General features: G+C 37.6%; 1 protein-coding gene across 6 annotated transcripts in view; it reads left to right on the forward strand.

Moving 5' to 3' along the window:
- Positions 1-15,942, forward strand: part of LOC127834201 (myosin-VIIa-like) — a 96,898-nt gene that overhangs the window by 68,887 nt on the left and 12,069 nt on the right. For 4 of the 6 annotated variants that reach the window (XM_052359849.1, XM_052359854.1, XM_052359852.1 and 1 more), the window contains 12 exons: positions 484-786; positions 1,903-2,234; positions 2,548-2,665; positions 3,105-3,407; positions 4,033-4,260; positions 4,571-4,720; positions 5,654-5,919; positions 6,980-7,149; positions 7,439-7,462; positions 10,448-10,635; positions 11,695-11,810; positions 12,910-13,188. In XM_052359849.1, coding sequence (XP_052215809.1) covers positions 484-786; positions 1,903-2,234; positions 2,548-2,665; positions 3,105-3,407; positions 4,033-4,260; positions 4,571-4,720; positions 5,654-5,919; positions 6,980-7,149; positions 7,439-7,462; positions 10,448-10,635; positions 11,695-11,810; positions 12,910-13,183 — 2,472 coding nt within the window. In that variant the 3' untranslated portion in view covers positions 13,184-13,188. Of the gene's footprint in view, positions 1-483; positions 787-1,902; positions 2,235-2,547; positions 2,666-3,104; positions 3,408-4,032; positions 4,261-4,570; positions 4,721-5,653; positions 5,920-6,979; positions 7,150-7,438; positions 7,463-10,447; positions 10,636-11,694; positions 11,811-12,909; positions 13,189-13,935; positions 14,034-15,310; positions 15,373-15,942 lie in introns of those variants that run through there. The other 2 variants (XM_052359855.1, XM_052359853.1) reach the window with 2 other exon arrangements.

A 15,942-nucleotide genomic window follows, 5' to 3' on the forward strand; every position in this document is an offset into this window, starting at 1 on the left:
ACTTGCATTGTAGTATTAGTAAAATAATATAACAAGTTTTACATTTGTTTCATAATTCAATTATATAACAATTGCATTCAAAGATAACCCTTTGGTACTTGTACAAACATAATTCACAAAAATCATCTTAAAAAAATAAAACAAAAAGAAAACAATTCAAAGGATCTGTAAATTCTTATTGCATTTTTATTTAACCCTTCCCTGCTCAGGAGTAAAAAAAGACATCTATATACAACCAGCTTAAAACCAGAACAGCCTGCACGAGTTTTTAGGTTTTATGCTGTTTGCTGTGTATCAGTACCTTACAGTTTGAAATAATGCATTTTAAAATTTAAAAGAGTAAGAAAGGTGTTAGATTTAATTTGATTTTTTAAGGGATTAGAATTGTGCCAAAGAGCCTAGCTGAGTGGTAAAGTGTTAAGTTAATAAAAGAACATATTAACTGTAATGTTGTGTAGCTTTCACTCTTTTGAACTGTTTTAGGATCTGGAGGAAAAGCGTCGAAGAGCAATTTCCGACATGGACTATGACATTAGTGAAGGGAACATGCCTTTCGTACAACCAGACGAAGAAGACCTTTCTGAATACAAGTTCGCCAAGTTTTCCGCGACGTTCTTCCAAGCCAACGCGACGCACACCTACATTCGGCGACCAATCAGAACGTCGCTGCTGCAGTTGAAGTCAGAGAGCGATCACATGGCCGCACTTGCCGTCTGGATTACAATCCTGCGATTCATGGGAGATCTCCCCGAACCGAAAGTGTACACTGGAGTACAGGACACTAGGGTGAGGACACTCATCTATCCCCTCATCTCTCTACCCCAGAACATATATTATGCATATAAAATATGCTATATAATTGGGCCCCCTCCCAACAAAAAATAAAATAAATTAAAATAAAATGGCCCTCTCTGATCTAATAATGACAAAACAAGTATGTAAATTCTAATTTATTATTTATTATTTTCAATTAGGATTGGATATCAATCTGCTTAAAGTCAGTATTTAGAAAATTAAAAATATTGTCATTTACCCCCCCCCCCCCCTCCCACCACCTTTATAAGGTTGTTTGTTTAAAATATCCTCTCTTGCCTCCCTTGAAGGGCCTCTGTTCCACCAGGAGTGAGAATTATCTTATTTTTTTTATTATGGATTACTTTGGATCTTAACTAAGACAAACATTTATAATTTGTTGCTTTTAAAATCAAAGATTATGATTGAACACTGATCTGGGACAGCGGGGCTTATAATGCATGACTAAGCCCACATTAATTACACCTTGTTTTTCCAGAGTGAGGCTCAATTCAAAACCCATGCAGTCACATTTCATTGCCCATGCAGTCACACTTCATTGCCCATGCAGTCACACTTTATTGCCCATACAGTCACACTTCATTGCCCATGCAGTCACACTTCATTGCCCATGCAGTCACACTTCATTGCCCATGCAGTCACACTTCATTGCCCATGCAGTCAAACTTCATTGCCCATGCAGTCAAACTTCATTGCCCATGCAGTCACACTTCATTGCCCATGCAGTCACACTTCATTGCCCATGCAGTCACACTTCATTGCCCATGCAGTCACACTTCATTGCCCATGCAGTCACACTTCATTGCCCATGCAGTCACACTTCATTGCCCATGCAGTCACACTTCATTGCCCATGCAGTCACACTTTATTGCCCATGCAGTCACACTTCATTGCCCATGCAGTCACACTTCATTGCCCATGCAGTCACACTTCATTGCCCATGCAGTCACACTTCATTGCCCATGCAGTCACACTTCATTGCCCATGCAGTCAAACTTCATTGCTCATGCAGTCACACTTAATTGCCCAAGCAGTCACACTTCATTGCCCATGCAGTCACACTTCAGTGCTATATTTTTTCATTTCCAGGACACAACTCCAGTGATGACAAAGATCTACTCAACGCTGGGCCGCAAGTTCAACAAGAAAGACCTGGAGGAGGCCCAGAGGATGAACATGGAGCTGGAGAACGAGCCTGCGGCCATGATGCGGGTCAGCGGGAAACGCAGCATACGCAAAAAGATGGTGTCTTTGACCTTGAAGAAGAAGTCGAAGATCACAGAAGAGTTCAAAAGTCACCTAGGTGACTCTGAGTACTACTCGCCTACCGGGCAGAACGCTCTGCTGGAGGAGAAACCCACCACGAACCTCGAGAAACTGCATTTCATTATAGGCCATGGAATTCTGAGGCCTGATTTGAGGTAAAGAATATAGAACATTGTAATATAGAATTTTAAATTTTTTGTATCGGTATTAACTATTGATAATACTGTACTTTTATTTATTGCTATAACATAAAATATTCAATATTTTCATGAAAATATTGTCCTTTATATTTTTCATTTGCCTGACTAGGGTTACTCTAATACACTACATAGTGGGAGACTGTCAGACATTTAGCACGAACTCGTCCAGATGTACATGTATGCATATCCCAAAACTTGTGTTTTGAACACCTTTAACTACGGGAAGATTTGGCTCAAACTTTCATACTATAATGACCTTCTGTTTCAGAGATGAGATCTACTGCCAGATTGCCAAGCAGTTGACCCAGAACCCGTCTCGATCCTCCCACGCCCGCGGCTGGATCCTCCTCTCCCTCTGTGTTGGATGCTTCGCACCTTCGGACAGGGTAGGTAACTCTTATTTATCAGTCATGTGGATTGTCCCCCTTGAGAAACAAAATGGACTAGCTCTGGGCAAATAGGCTGATGAAGAACTTTGGTTTTGCTTTCATAAGATGAATGATGTGAATTTTAATTTTGATAAGTTGTCAACAAGATTTATAAAGAAACTTATGTCTGGTCTTTTACCTATTGAAATTATTTTCTCCCTTATATTTTAATATTTTTATTACCTCATTCAGATAACACTGTTGCAGCTAAGCCGAGTACTGACTGTGTATTATTCAATAAAATTTCAGTAGCAATTAAAATCCAGCTGTATATCATTCTTTTAAATTTAAATAAAACTAAATTAGCAACAAGGAGTTAGTTTCTGCTGTGCTGTGGAAATGAATAAGCTATTCAGCATAAATGAACATTGATTTGACTGGTTTCTTTCCATTACAGTTCATCAAGTATCTACGTAACTTCATCAGTGAAGGTCCACCTGGCTACGCTCCGTACTGCGAAGAACGCCTGAGACGAACCTTTGCAAATGGCACACGCAACCAGCCACCATCTTGGCTAGAGCTTCAGGCCACGAAATCCAAGCGCCCACTGATGTTGCCCATCACGTTCATGGACGGGAACACTAAGACGCTTCTTGCCGACTCTGCCACTACCGCCAGAGAGCTCTGCCAACAGCTTGGCGAGAAGATTGTGCTCAGTGATCAGTTTGGATTCTCACTCTACATTGCTCTCTTCGACAAGGTTTGCTATTTTATTATTTGTAGGTCATAATTTTCATTTATTTTTTATGGGTAGACCAATCCACAAATTTAACACAAACACATGAAAAATTACAGACACATTTTTTTTCCAAAATTTGAAATACATGAAAAAGTTGTTTTTTGAAAAACCTCAAAATTTTATGGCGATGCATATTAATGGTTTTAATAATCCAAGCAGCGCAAAAATATTTGCACAGAGCAATTGTCTCTATGATATCAATTTTTTGTTTGATGTATTATTGACTAGCTATATTTATTTTTTTTAACTTTCAGATTGTTTTTAGAGAATTAAAACTGATATTTTACTGTTTCAAACAGTAAAATATAACAGTGAAAATTATCGATAATTTTCATCGTTTTACCAGAACTATTTTTAGATATCTTTGGTTTCCCCATTGTAACCCTCCTAAAAGAAAATTTGATGAATTTGGTGGAATATCGATTTTAATTCACTCGTGATCATAGAAAAAAATTATTTTCTATGATCACTCTTGAATTAAAATCGATATTCCACCAAACCCAAGAAATATCCTCTCTTTGTTCATAATTTCTCATCCATGGAAAGAAGGTATTTGACACTACCCTCCCCATCCTGCTCTTTCCAGGTGTCCTCCCTTGGAAGCGGTGGAGACCACGTGATGGACGCAATCTCCCAGTGCGAGCAGTATGCCAAGGAGCAGGGCGCCCAGGAGAGAAACGCCCCCTGGCGGCTCTTCTTCAGGAAGGAGATCTTTGCACCCTGGCACGACCCCAGCGAAGACGCCACGGCAACCAACCTGATCTACCAGCAGGTTGTCAGGGGAATCAAGTTTGGGGAATACCGCTGTGACAAGGTATGTTTGATATTGGCTTTATTAGTTGTGTTCCGTGACATGTTGAATTTATAGACAAAGGTAACTGATGCGCTGTTAAAAGGTCAATTTGATACAGTAGAATGATGCTTTCAATTTTCAATATCATGAAAATTTGGGTATTCATAAAACCTCTCATTTTCCTTTGATTTTCTTGGATTTTTTAATTAATTTCTTATATAAACTTTCGGCTTTGACCTTGTTTGGACATCTGAATGTTTGGTTAAACTCTAATTAAATTGATATTCTATTGGACATTAATGATTAATTTCCAATATTTATTATCCCACAGGAGGATGACCTGGCTATGATCGCTGCCCAGCAGCACTACATCGAGTACGGCTCCAACATCGGTGTGGAGCGTCTACAGAGCCTCCTGCCTACCTACATACCAGACAGCATGCTTGCCAAACCCAACGCCATCTCCTTCTGGATCCAGCAGGTAGGAGCGTGATTACATGTTAACCCTTTCCCACTTAGAAGCAAATTGATAATGGTTATATGCAAACAGCATAAAACCAGAACAGCCTACGAGTAACTTGCAGTCTGTTCAGGTTTAATGCGGTTTGCTGCTTGTAAGTAATTTAGGGTTCAAAATGAAGTCCTTTGAAACTTGAATATAGTTTACTTTCAGATCACAAAATTAATGTAATTCAATTTTCTATATGATTACAAACGAGTCAAATTGCTTTACTGAGTGGTAAAGGGTTAGGAAGCAATTTAAGATGACGAACGAAAATATAGAATCTAGCAATATGCCTATAATATTTATAATATTATGCCTATATATGTAAAATCTATCTGAACTGTCCATGAACACAATATACAGGGGTATGTGTTGATAGACTTTCGATGGAAATATGATGTATCAATATTAAATCAATCCGTAATGTGCACACTTCTGTAAACAAAACATGTTTGGCGGCCAGATCAGGTCACTTTAAAGTTTTATTAACAATTTATGCTCGTTACATTATTTACTTGGAACTGTATTCAAAATTTAACATGGCATGGTAAAACCTGAGGGCAAGTTAATGTTATCTGTAAATTAATTACTCACTGGCTGCATTTTATACATAAATGATCTTTAGAAATTAGCCTTGTTCCAAAAAAGGGCCTTATGCATGTGCATACCAGATTAGCCTGTGCAGTCCGCAAAGGCTTATGAGGGACAACACTTTCTGTTTTATGGTATTTTTGTTTAAAAAACTTCTCCACCTAGCAAAAATTCAGTCAAGGTGCAAATTTAGTGTCGTCCCAGATTAGAATGTGCAGACTGCACAGGCTAATCTGGGAGAACACTTCACGCACCTGCATTCAGCCCAATTTTCCGAGAACAAGATACATATTTTAAAATTTGCCTATCACGTATAAGGTAAACCAGAAGATCAAGGGCCCTTACTTTGCCGGCGATAAGATCCAGGCGATGAAGGTGAAGGAGGACATTGTAAGCTACGCAAAGTACAAGTGGCCGCTGCTGTTCTCGCGATTCTATGAGGCGTACAAATTTGCTGGACCGAGTCTGCCAAAAAACGATGTAATTATCGCAGTAAACTGGACCGGCGTGTATGTTGTGGATGATCAGGAGCAAGTTCTGCTGGAGTTGTCTTTCCCCGAGATCACGGCTGTCTCTAGTAGCAGGTATTGTGTATAATAACAAATGTGAGTGTGAAAGTGTTGTATTTGTTATGGAAGTGAGACGCAGATAGATCATTTTGGCTTTCAATATTTGTATATATTAATGACAATTTCAGTTTGAAATCATTAAAGGATTTGATAAAGGAATGTTAACTCGATGCTACAGTTTAAGCTAAGCAAATCTATATGTTATCAATATTTCTTTTTCTGGGCCCTGTCTTGATAAAAGATCTTAAGACAAATGTATGTTACAATATAAATTTTAGGGCATAAAAAATAGGAATTAATGCACAAATTGTTCACAAAATAATAGAAATCCAAATAATTGAAAAGAAATCAAAAGAAGTAATACAATTTTCTCATCATCGAGTAAAAGATGATAAGATAACAGAAACTTATTCAAATGTTTCTGAATTCTATTGGCTGTACGTTTAAAACAACTATTCAATTTAAGTACTTAATAGTAATGTTCCCTATTTTGAATTGCAACTTCGCTTTTATTGTCTAATTGTTGAATGATGACGTAAGAATAATTTTTAAAATTAATGTCCCAGTAAGAGAATATAGATTATCTAGTAAGGGTTAAACAATTATGAAGGGCTGATTTCAAAATCTCACTGTACAGTGAATTTATTTGAAAATTACAATGGTAATTTGTTACCTTCTATATAGGTTAAATGCAGGGTCACTGAAAAATAGAAATACAATTAAGACAACAAAATTGTCATAGGTTATAATAAGAATGTATTATAATACATTATTTTGTCACAATCAAAAATACACTACTCAATTATTCATAAAATATGGCTTCTTTTATTGTAAATCTTTAAAATGCATAACACTAATCAAGCAATTTGAACAAATAGGTATATAGTACCTTATGTTCAAAATAAGGTACCTAATGTGAAAGTCCCAAGACTGTATTGCCCAGTCGTAGCCAGTAAGATTTTGGCCCCAAATATTATAGTTTAAGTAGTGAACACATTTGACAAAATTGTTCAAAAAATGCAAAAATATTAAACTTTTCCTTTAAAAATGATGAAAAATCATATTAAACTTTCAGGACTGGTAAAATGCATGGACAGAGTTTCACCCTTGCGACAGTGAAGGGTGACGAGTACACATTCACGTCTCCAAACGCAGAGGACATTCGTGACCTTGTGGTGACCTTCCTGGAGGGGCTCAAGAAGCGCTCCAAATACGTGATCGCTCTGCAAGACTACAGTGGACCAGGTAATGATTGTTAGTCTTGCTCAAGGTAAAGGGGACTTAATGCATAAAGTGGTGTCCCAGATATGCCTGATCAGTCTGCACAGGCTAATCAGGTACAACACTTAGTGCTCAGGTACAACACTTAGGGCTTTTATGGAATTTTTGTTTAAAGGAAGTCTCTTCTAAACTAAACTCCAGTTTAATGCATGTACTTAAAGTGTCGTCCCAGATTGTACATAATTCGTCTTTATATGTTCTGTTTAACAAATAAATTATGCAAAGATTTTACTCTAAAATCATTACCTTTCAGCCGCGACACTTGCCAAAGTTATAGGTATATGTTGGGCAACCTTTGCATAACATGTTGGCTACTAACAATTTTCCATTGTGTCCTTTGTTACGTGTGCCTGAAGTTGATGATATTCACTAATTGATTCGTAATTGGGTCAGTAAGTGTGACAAAATACTGATACTAAATTAGAATATATCATACAATGTGTTGTATGAAAGTTTAACTTATCACTCCATGAAATTTCGGAAGATCAATACTTTTAAAAGTTTTTGCTGTGTTCTTTTAATCTTGTTGTTGGGTGGGAGATCCTTCAATTTCACCTATGCAACTACAATTTCCTAATTCATTGCCTGTTTGCAAATCTCTCTCAAAATATTAACTCATTACCCTGCATGAAATGTTGTAAATACTTTGTCAGCAGATGTGTTTTATTTTTCAACCAAAAGAGAGTTCATACCTCTGCACTGATTAAGGATAAGCCACATCTGCTGTCTGCATTTATAGTTTTAATCCTTTTTACCCAAATCATACAGAAGCCATAGAAAACATGAAATTCCCACTTTCCCGCCTACATCCTGAATTTATCCTTGCCAATGTGAAATTTTCACTATCCCAATAACATAGATTGCTGAATATATATTGCCAATGTGAAATTTTCACTATCACAATTACATACATTTCTGAATATATCCTTGCCAATGTGAAATTCTCACTATCCCTTCTTCATACATTTCTTAATATATCCTTGCCAATGTGAAATTCTCACTATCCCTTCTTCATACATTTCTGAATATATCCTTGCCAATGTGAAATTCTCACTTCTTCATACATTTCTAAATATATCCTTGCAAATGTGAAATTCTCACTATCCCTTCTTCATACATTTCTGAATATATCCTTGCCAATGTGAAATTCTCACTATCCCTTCTCCTACATTTCTGAATACATCCTTGCCAATTTGAAATTCTCACTATCCCTTCTTCATTATTTCTGAATTTATCCTTGCCAATGTGAAATTCTCACTATCCCTTCTTCATACATTTCTGAATATATCCTTGCCATTGTGAAATTCTCACTATCCCTTCTACATACATTTCTGAATATATCCTTGCCAATGTGAAATTCTCACTATCCCTTCTTTATACATTTCTGAATATATTCTTGCCAATGTGAAATTCTCACTATCCCAATTAATTACATACATTGCTGAATATACCAGTATCCTTGCCAATGTGAAATTTTTACTATCCCAATTACATACATTGCTGAATATATCCTTGCCAATGTGAAATTCTCACTATCCCTTTTACATTCACTGCTGAATATATCCGTGTCGATGTTAAATTCTCACTATCCCTTCTACATACACTGCTGAATTTCTCCATGTCAAAATGTTCCCCTCCTGGGTAGTGGTCATGGTTGAGACTGGATTAAATGATGCAAATGTGCCGAAATTCTTTGTATTTCTTTTTTAGCATCTTTCATGATTTTATTAACATATTAATACATTAATTTTGATGTGAAATTTGCACGTCACAGTATTTTACCCTTATTTTACTTATTATTTTGGTAGAAGTCACCATTCTTTGAGGAATGAACCATTCTACATGCAAACCTTCTGGTAAAACTCAATAACTATTATGTTCTATAGTATTATTTATTTAAGTTTTTGTGATGAGGTATAATTCCTTGTACCCCAAATGATTTTTTTCTTGATCTTTTCTGTCTATCTGTCTCATATATTTCTTAATGCAATTATTTGTTCTTCGCTTATGTCTACATAAAGTGTACAAGCTCTGGTTTTTAATTATCACCGCAGTTTCTGATTATACTTTTAAATTATACATAATTATAATCTTCAAACATAAAATATTCTACACTTATATTTTTACTTGATGTACAATAATGAATACAAAAACATATGACAAGTACAATTTCCTTATCATTTGCATGATCCTGTTAAACATGTATTGTATGTATATAAAAGAAACATGATATGTATTCTATCTGAATGTTAGCTATAGAACAACCTAAATAGAAGTGGCAAATAAATGATTTTTGCTCTCTGAAAACAGGGTTTGATGCATGTGCGTAAAGTGTTGTCCAACATTAGCCTGTGCAGTGTGCACAGGCTAATCAGGGATGGCACTTTATGCTTTTATGGTATTTTTGGTTTAAAAAAAGTGTCTTCTTAAGAAGCAAAAATCCAGTTTAGGCAGAAAGTGTAGTCCCTGATAAGGCTGATTGCACAGGCTCATGTGCAACGACTCATTACGCACATGCATTAAGCCCCTTTTCCTTAGAGCTCACTCAAATATTCCATATTACATCCTGAGCGATCCAGAGCAAATGCAAACAAGTGAACTTATTGCCAACATTTACCATTAGCTTGAGTTATTGTAAGAAAAGTTTTACACAGTTTTGAAATAAAAACTAGATGTTAGCTTCTGAAAATTGTCTGTGCTGCTAAGTGATAATGGTAAAGATTTAATATATGTTATGATTGTTGTTATTTGCAGTTAATTATAAAAATGGATGTTTGTAAAAATCAATTCTGATGACGCTCCATTAAAATGATATTAAACACATTTCCTCTTTAAGTTGAATTTCATGTTAGAACTATTTCCTGTATTTATGTTTTATGTTTAAAGGTTTAAGTATGTATCATTATTACTAAACTTTCAATCACAATGTCTCAACCATCCATATAAATAGTGATTTGTCAATCTTTTGTCCAATTTTGTTAGCAATCACAAGAGAGATTTGTCAATCTAAGCTCCTACTTTTTTACCTATCACAAAAGTTTGGTAACCAGTATTAATGTTAATTAAATGGTCCCCTTGATAATTAATGCTCCACTTTGCTCTATTTGAGCAGCACTGAGGGAAAACGGGGCTTTATGAGTGTGCGTGAAGAGTATTCCCAGATTAGCCTGTGTAGTCAACGCAGGCTAATCAGGGACAACACTTTCTGCATTTATACAATTTTAATAAACTTAAACCTAAACTTGTAGACTCTTATTTTCAGGTGATGGTTCCTCGTTCCTCAGTTTCCAGAAGGGAGACCTGATCACGCTTGTCCAGCAGAACGGTGAGACGGTGATGAACTCGGGCTGGTGTGTGGGTGAGTGCATGCGTACCTTGAAACGTGGAGACTTCCCGGCGGAGTGCGTGTACGTTCTGCCTACCATTACCAAGCCACCGCCAGAAATACTGGTAAGTTTAAACCTATTTATTTGAGCTGGATTGCATCAAAAGCCAAAGGCTTATTCAAATGCTCTTGAGTCTGTTTCCTGGGTAAAACCAGTTGTTGGTGGCATTTGGGGGGATGTAAAGAATGCTCACACAGTGTGGATCAGACTTGTGACCTCCCAGTTGAAAACCAAACACCATATTCACTATGCCAGGGAGACCTTTAATATTGTATGTGAATTAGACCTTCAATGAAAACGAATTCAAAACTGCACACTTGTTTCATTATTTAGGAATTATTACTTGAAAAGTCAGTTGAGACTTTCCATCAAAATTAAGTGAGAACTGGTATAAAATATAAGAGAAATTTGTTTTATGCAGTGTGTCTATAATGCAGATGCTAAATATTTCCAAAATAACTGCAAATGTCCTGCTGGGAAGACGACCTTTGTCCTATACAATGTTTTAGAACCTGTTTGTACAATCTACTGACCCAAACATGTTCTATACAATTTTTGAGAACCTGTTTATACAATCAACTGACCGCAATGTGCCCTATGTCATATACAATGTTTCAGAACCTGATTATACAATCTACTGACCCCAATGTGCCCTATGTCCAATACAATGTTTCAGAACAGAACCTGTTTATACAATCAACTGACCGCAATGTGCCCTATGTCATATACAATGTTTCAGAACCTGATTATACAATCTACTGACCCCAATGTGCCCTATGTCCAATACAATGTTTCAGAACAGAACCTGTTTATACAATCTACTGACCTCCTATACAACATTTCAGAACATGTTTATACAATCTAATGACCCCACCATGTTCCATACAATGTTTCAGAACCTGTTTATACAATCTAATGAACCCCACCGTGTTCTATTCAATGTTTCAGAACCTGTTTATACAATCATGTGACCCCGCCATGTTCTATTCAATGTTTCAGACCTCATATACAACATTTCAGAACCTTTTTATACCATCTAATGATCCCACCATGTTCTATTCAATGTTTCAGAACCTGTTTATACAATCAAATGACCCCCACCATGTTCTATTCAATGTTTCAGAACCTGTTTATACAATCTACTGACCCCAACATGCTGTCCCAGACGGTGGGGGAGGTGGTACCAGAGCCTGGGGAGAAACCATATACCCTGGAGGAGTACAGTCTGGACCACTTCAGGTAAGCCTTAGACCCTAGAGGAGTACAGTCTTGACCACTTCAGGTAAGCCTTATACCCTGGAGGAGGACAGTCGGGACCACTTCAGGTAAGCCATATACCCTGGAGGAGCACAGTCTGGACCACTTCAGGTAAGCCTTATACCCTAGAGGAGTACAGTCTTGACCACTTCAGGTAAGCCTTATACCCTGGATGAGCACAGTCTTGACCACTTCAGGTAAGCCATATACCCTGGAGGAGCACAGTCTGGACCACTTCAGGTAAGCCTTATACCCTGGAGGAGTACAGTCTGGACCACTTCAGGTAAGCCATATACCCTGGAGGAGTACAGTCTGGACCACCTTAGGTAAGCCATATACCCTGGAGGAGTACATTCTTGACCACTTCAGGTAAGCCATATACCCTGGAGGAGTACAGTCTGGACCACTTCAGGTAAGCCTTATACCCTGGAGGAGCACAGTATGGACCACCTCAGGTAAGCCTTATACCCTGGCAGAGCACAGTCTTGACCACTTCAGGTAAGCTATATACCCTGGAGGAGCACAGTCTTGACCACTTCAGGTAAGCTATTTACCCTAGAGGAGTACAGTCTTGACCACTTCAGGTAAGCCTTATACCCTGGAGGAGCACAGTCTTGACCACTTCAGGTAAGCTACATACCCTGGAGGAGCACAGTCTTGACCACTTCAGGTAAGCTATATACCCTGGAGGAGCACAGTCTTGACCACTTCAGGTAAGCTATATACCCTTGAGGAGCACAGTCTTGACCACTTCAGGTAAGCCATATACCCTGGAGGAGCACAGTCTTGACCACTTCAGGTAAGCTATATACCCTGGAGGAGCACAGTCTTGACCACTTCAGGTAAGCCTTATTGCAAGAATTGTTGCAAAGCAATGACTTCAATTGACAATTTATTTATGAAAAAGAAGTAGGATCATGAATATTTACATTTAGATTTGCACACATGGTGGCTTTATTGGGAATGACGCATTGTTTCACTGATTTCTGTATTTCTGTAGAACTAAAAAAGCTTAAATATAATAATATTATATTGATGTATCTGAATATTTGGAGGACTGTGATTTTCTATATCTATGCAGACCGCCCCCTAAGCGGACCCTTACAAAGACCCTATCGACGGCCCGCAAGCGCAACCCGGACCAGCTGTGGCGCTACTCCAAGGACCCCCTAAAACAGCCCTTGCTCAAGAAGCTGATTGGTCGAGAGGAAGTCAGCCAGGAGGCCTGCCTGTGCTTCCTAGATATCCTTTCAGTGTGTGTGCTCAGGGAACTCTTTCAGTGCTGGAACCGAATTTTGAAAGCCTTTGCAAACAGTTTGGATCCAGATGAGGATCCAAACTGTTTGCTATTCTGATAGTATTCTTTGAAAAAAAATTGAAGAAAATGCAAATTTTAGAAATTCAGCAGACGACATTTTAGCAGACGACAAATTTCCCAGCATGCAAAGAGCTAAAGCATTGGATAGATTTGAGCCTTGCTCATGGAAAACGCGGCCTAATACATGTGCGTTAAGTGTTGTCCTAGATTAGCCCGTGGAGTCTGAACAGGCTTATCTGGGACAACTCTTTCCGCTTTTATATGTTTGAATGGATTTTCACAATGCTTTGGAGGTCAGGACTGTGTTTGCACAGCTGCCAATCAAAGAAGATAACTTTTTATACATTTGAATAAGTATATGAAAGTTATAATATGAGAATCTTTACATTTAATCTACACAGACTTTTCACTGAATTTTCATGATGATTTTAATTGTACTGTATACTTTGTGGTTCAATTATGTTCATTTTTTGGAACCCTGCTTTTACAATTTGCTCTGTGGGTCAGTTACGTTTGCTTTTTGCGGTCCTCACAAATTAAGCTAGTGCACATAATAATCTTTGTCAGAAATGTTCACAAAGAGACTGACAAACATGGATATTAATAGGACTGATCTGACATTGTGATTTAAGGCAGTTTCAATCAAGTGCATACATAATATTTAGCTCCTGCACCTCAGAATGTTTTTCCTTATCAGCTCTGATTTCTGCAATCTTAAGTGTGAGTACACAGCTGTCTATGTTAAACAATGCGAATCCAAATGAAATGCTTTCCTTGACCCTTGCGCACCGATCCTGAAGTACATGGGAGACCACCCTTCCAAACGTGCTGCTGGACGAATAGCCAACGAGCTGACAGACCAGATATTTGAACCACCACTTAGAACCGTAAGTAATGTGAAAATGGGATTTAATGCATGTGTGTAAAGTGTTGTCTCAGATAAGCCTGTGCAGGCCACGCATTCTATTCAGGATTTTTGTTTAGAAGAAACTTACTTTAAACGAAAAAATTCCATAAAAGCAGAAAATATTGTTCCCGATTAGCCTGTGCAGTATTGGAGACACTTTACGGGTATGCATTTAGCACAGTTTTCAAGAGCAAGGCTCCACTTTAAACTTTTAAGTATTACAGTAGTTGTTGAGCTATTAAATTAAATCTTTTACATCAAGTATTGGGTAGTAAGCATAAAGAAATCAGGTCTTAACTTTCTCCTAATGGTCTGTAAAGTAATCCATATCACAACAAGTTGCTGAAGCTCCTCCCACATAGCTGTATGGCGCACCAAGAGGGTCGAAACTTTAACTTCTGCTGCAGCAGGAAAAAATGCTGCTCGAGCAGCATTTTAATGCTGCTTGAGCAGCAAATTACTGCTCTAGCAGCATATTTGCTGCTCCAGCAGTATCACAATGCTGTTCGACAAGCTAAATTCCTGCTCGAGCAGCAGTTTTTTCTGCTGCAGCAGAAAAATCCTGCTCGACCAGCATTTATTTTTAGAATAAGCCCTTGAACCCGTCAGCCAATCAAATTTCAGCCTACAAACGGACGACATAAGCTACCTCTACGGAAACGAAATAGACCTGACAATAACTTAAGAAAAACTGCAACAAACTCATAATACGTGTTTTAATCAATTATTATTTGATTCTCATTCTTTTTTCGTAGTTGCTCATAAAATAATAATTAAGCTATAAAATCTGTATGTCATGTAAGAACATGCAAATTTGGTTGATAAATTGCTCCGACGTTACATGATATATTCCTATGTGTCATCTGATTCTGATTGGCTTATGCCATAATCTAAAAATAAAGGCTGGTCGAGCAGAATCTTTCTGCTGCAGCAGAAGTTAAAGTTTCTACCCCTTTGATGCACCATATAGCAGTACCTGGCTTGGAGTTGCTGTCAGCTTGATCTGAATTTTCAGTGTTGGATGGTTCAGTTGGATCTTAACTTCCAGAACACAGGTTTTCATCTTGATATTTGAATTCTGGAGCTGACAGTAGTCTTATTTGTTGGCAAGCATACCCTTCTTGGCAAGGCTGCTGTTACTTCAAACCAAGGTTTATTGTTGCGTCTAGATATTTCTCATAATCATAATTTAAGTTATTGTTTAATGATACATGCTTCAATTTATTATCCTTTTTCTGCAACCCTCTTCTATTTCAGGAACTGCTTAGAGATGAAATCTTCTGTCAGATCATCAAGCAGCTTACTGACAACAGGAACAGGTTTGTACTTATTTTTTGGCAACTTAAAATAAGGTATTCAATATGAAACTAAGCCTTTACAATTATTTTTTTCATAACAAATCCCTTCAAAGGGAGTAAGAAGCTAAACCCACTAAAGATCATTAAGGAGCTACAATAAATAAATATCATGGTTCCCATTCAGTAATATAATATTTGCCCCATCAAATCCCTTCAGGATAAATGAGAAGCTGTTATGTGCTCTGGGAAAACTACTTAATTTATTAGCTCGGCGTTTTCGGAGAAAACACGAGGTATTTCAAAGCCAGCTCGTCGTTAGACGGCAGCGTCGTGCTAAAACCTTCACATTTTGTTAAGGTTTTGAACATTGGCTCTAAAATCAATTTGCTTCAATCTTCAACTTTGAAACTTCATAAGTAGATGCACCTTGATGAGTTGTATATGCCACACCCATTTTTGGGTCACTAGGTCAAATGTCAAGGTCACTGTGACCTTTAAAAAAATAATTCTGACAAGCTTTCATTTATTCAAAACTGCACCCGTAGCTGAGCGTTGCACCTGTTATGTGGTGCTCTTGTGTTAGTAAAGTGT

This window comes from Dreissena polymorpha, chromosome 6 (genome assembly GCF_020536995.1).
Source record: "Dreissena polymorpha isolate Duluth1 chromosome 6, UMN_Dpol_1.0, whole genome shotgun sequence".
Classification (NCBI taxonomy): Eukaryota; Metazoa; Mollusca; class Bivalvia; order Myida; family Dreissenidae; genus Dreissena; species Dreissena polymorpha.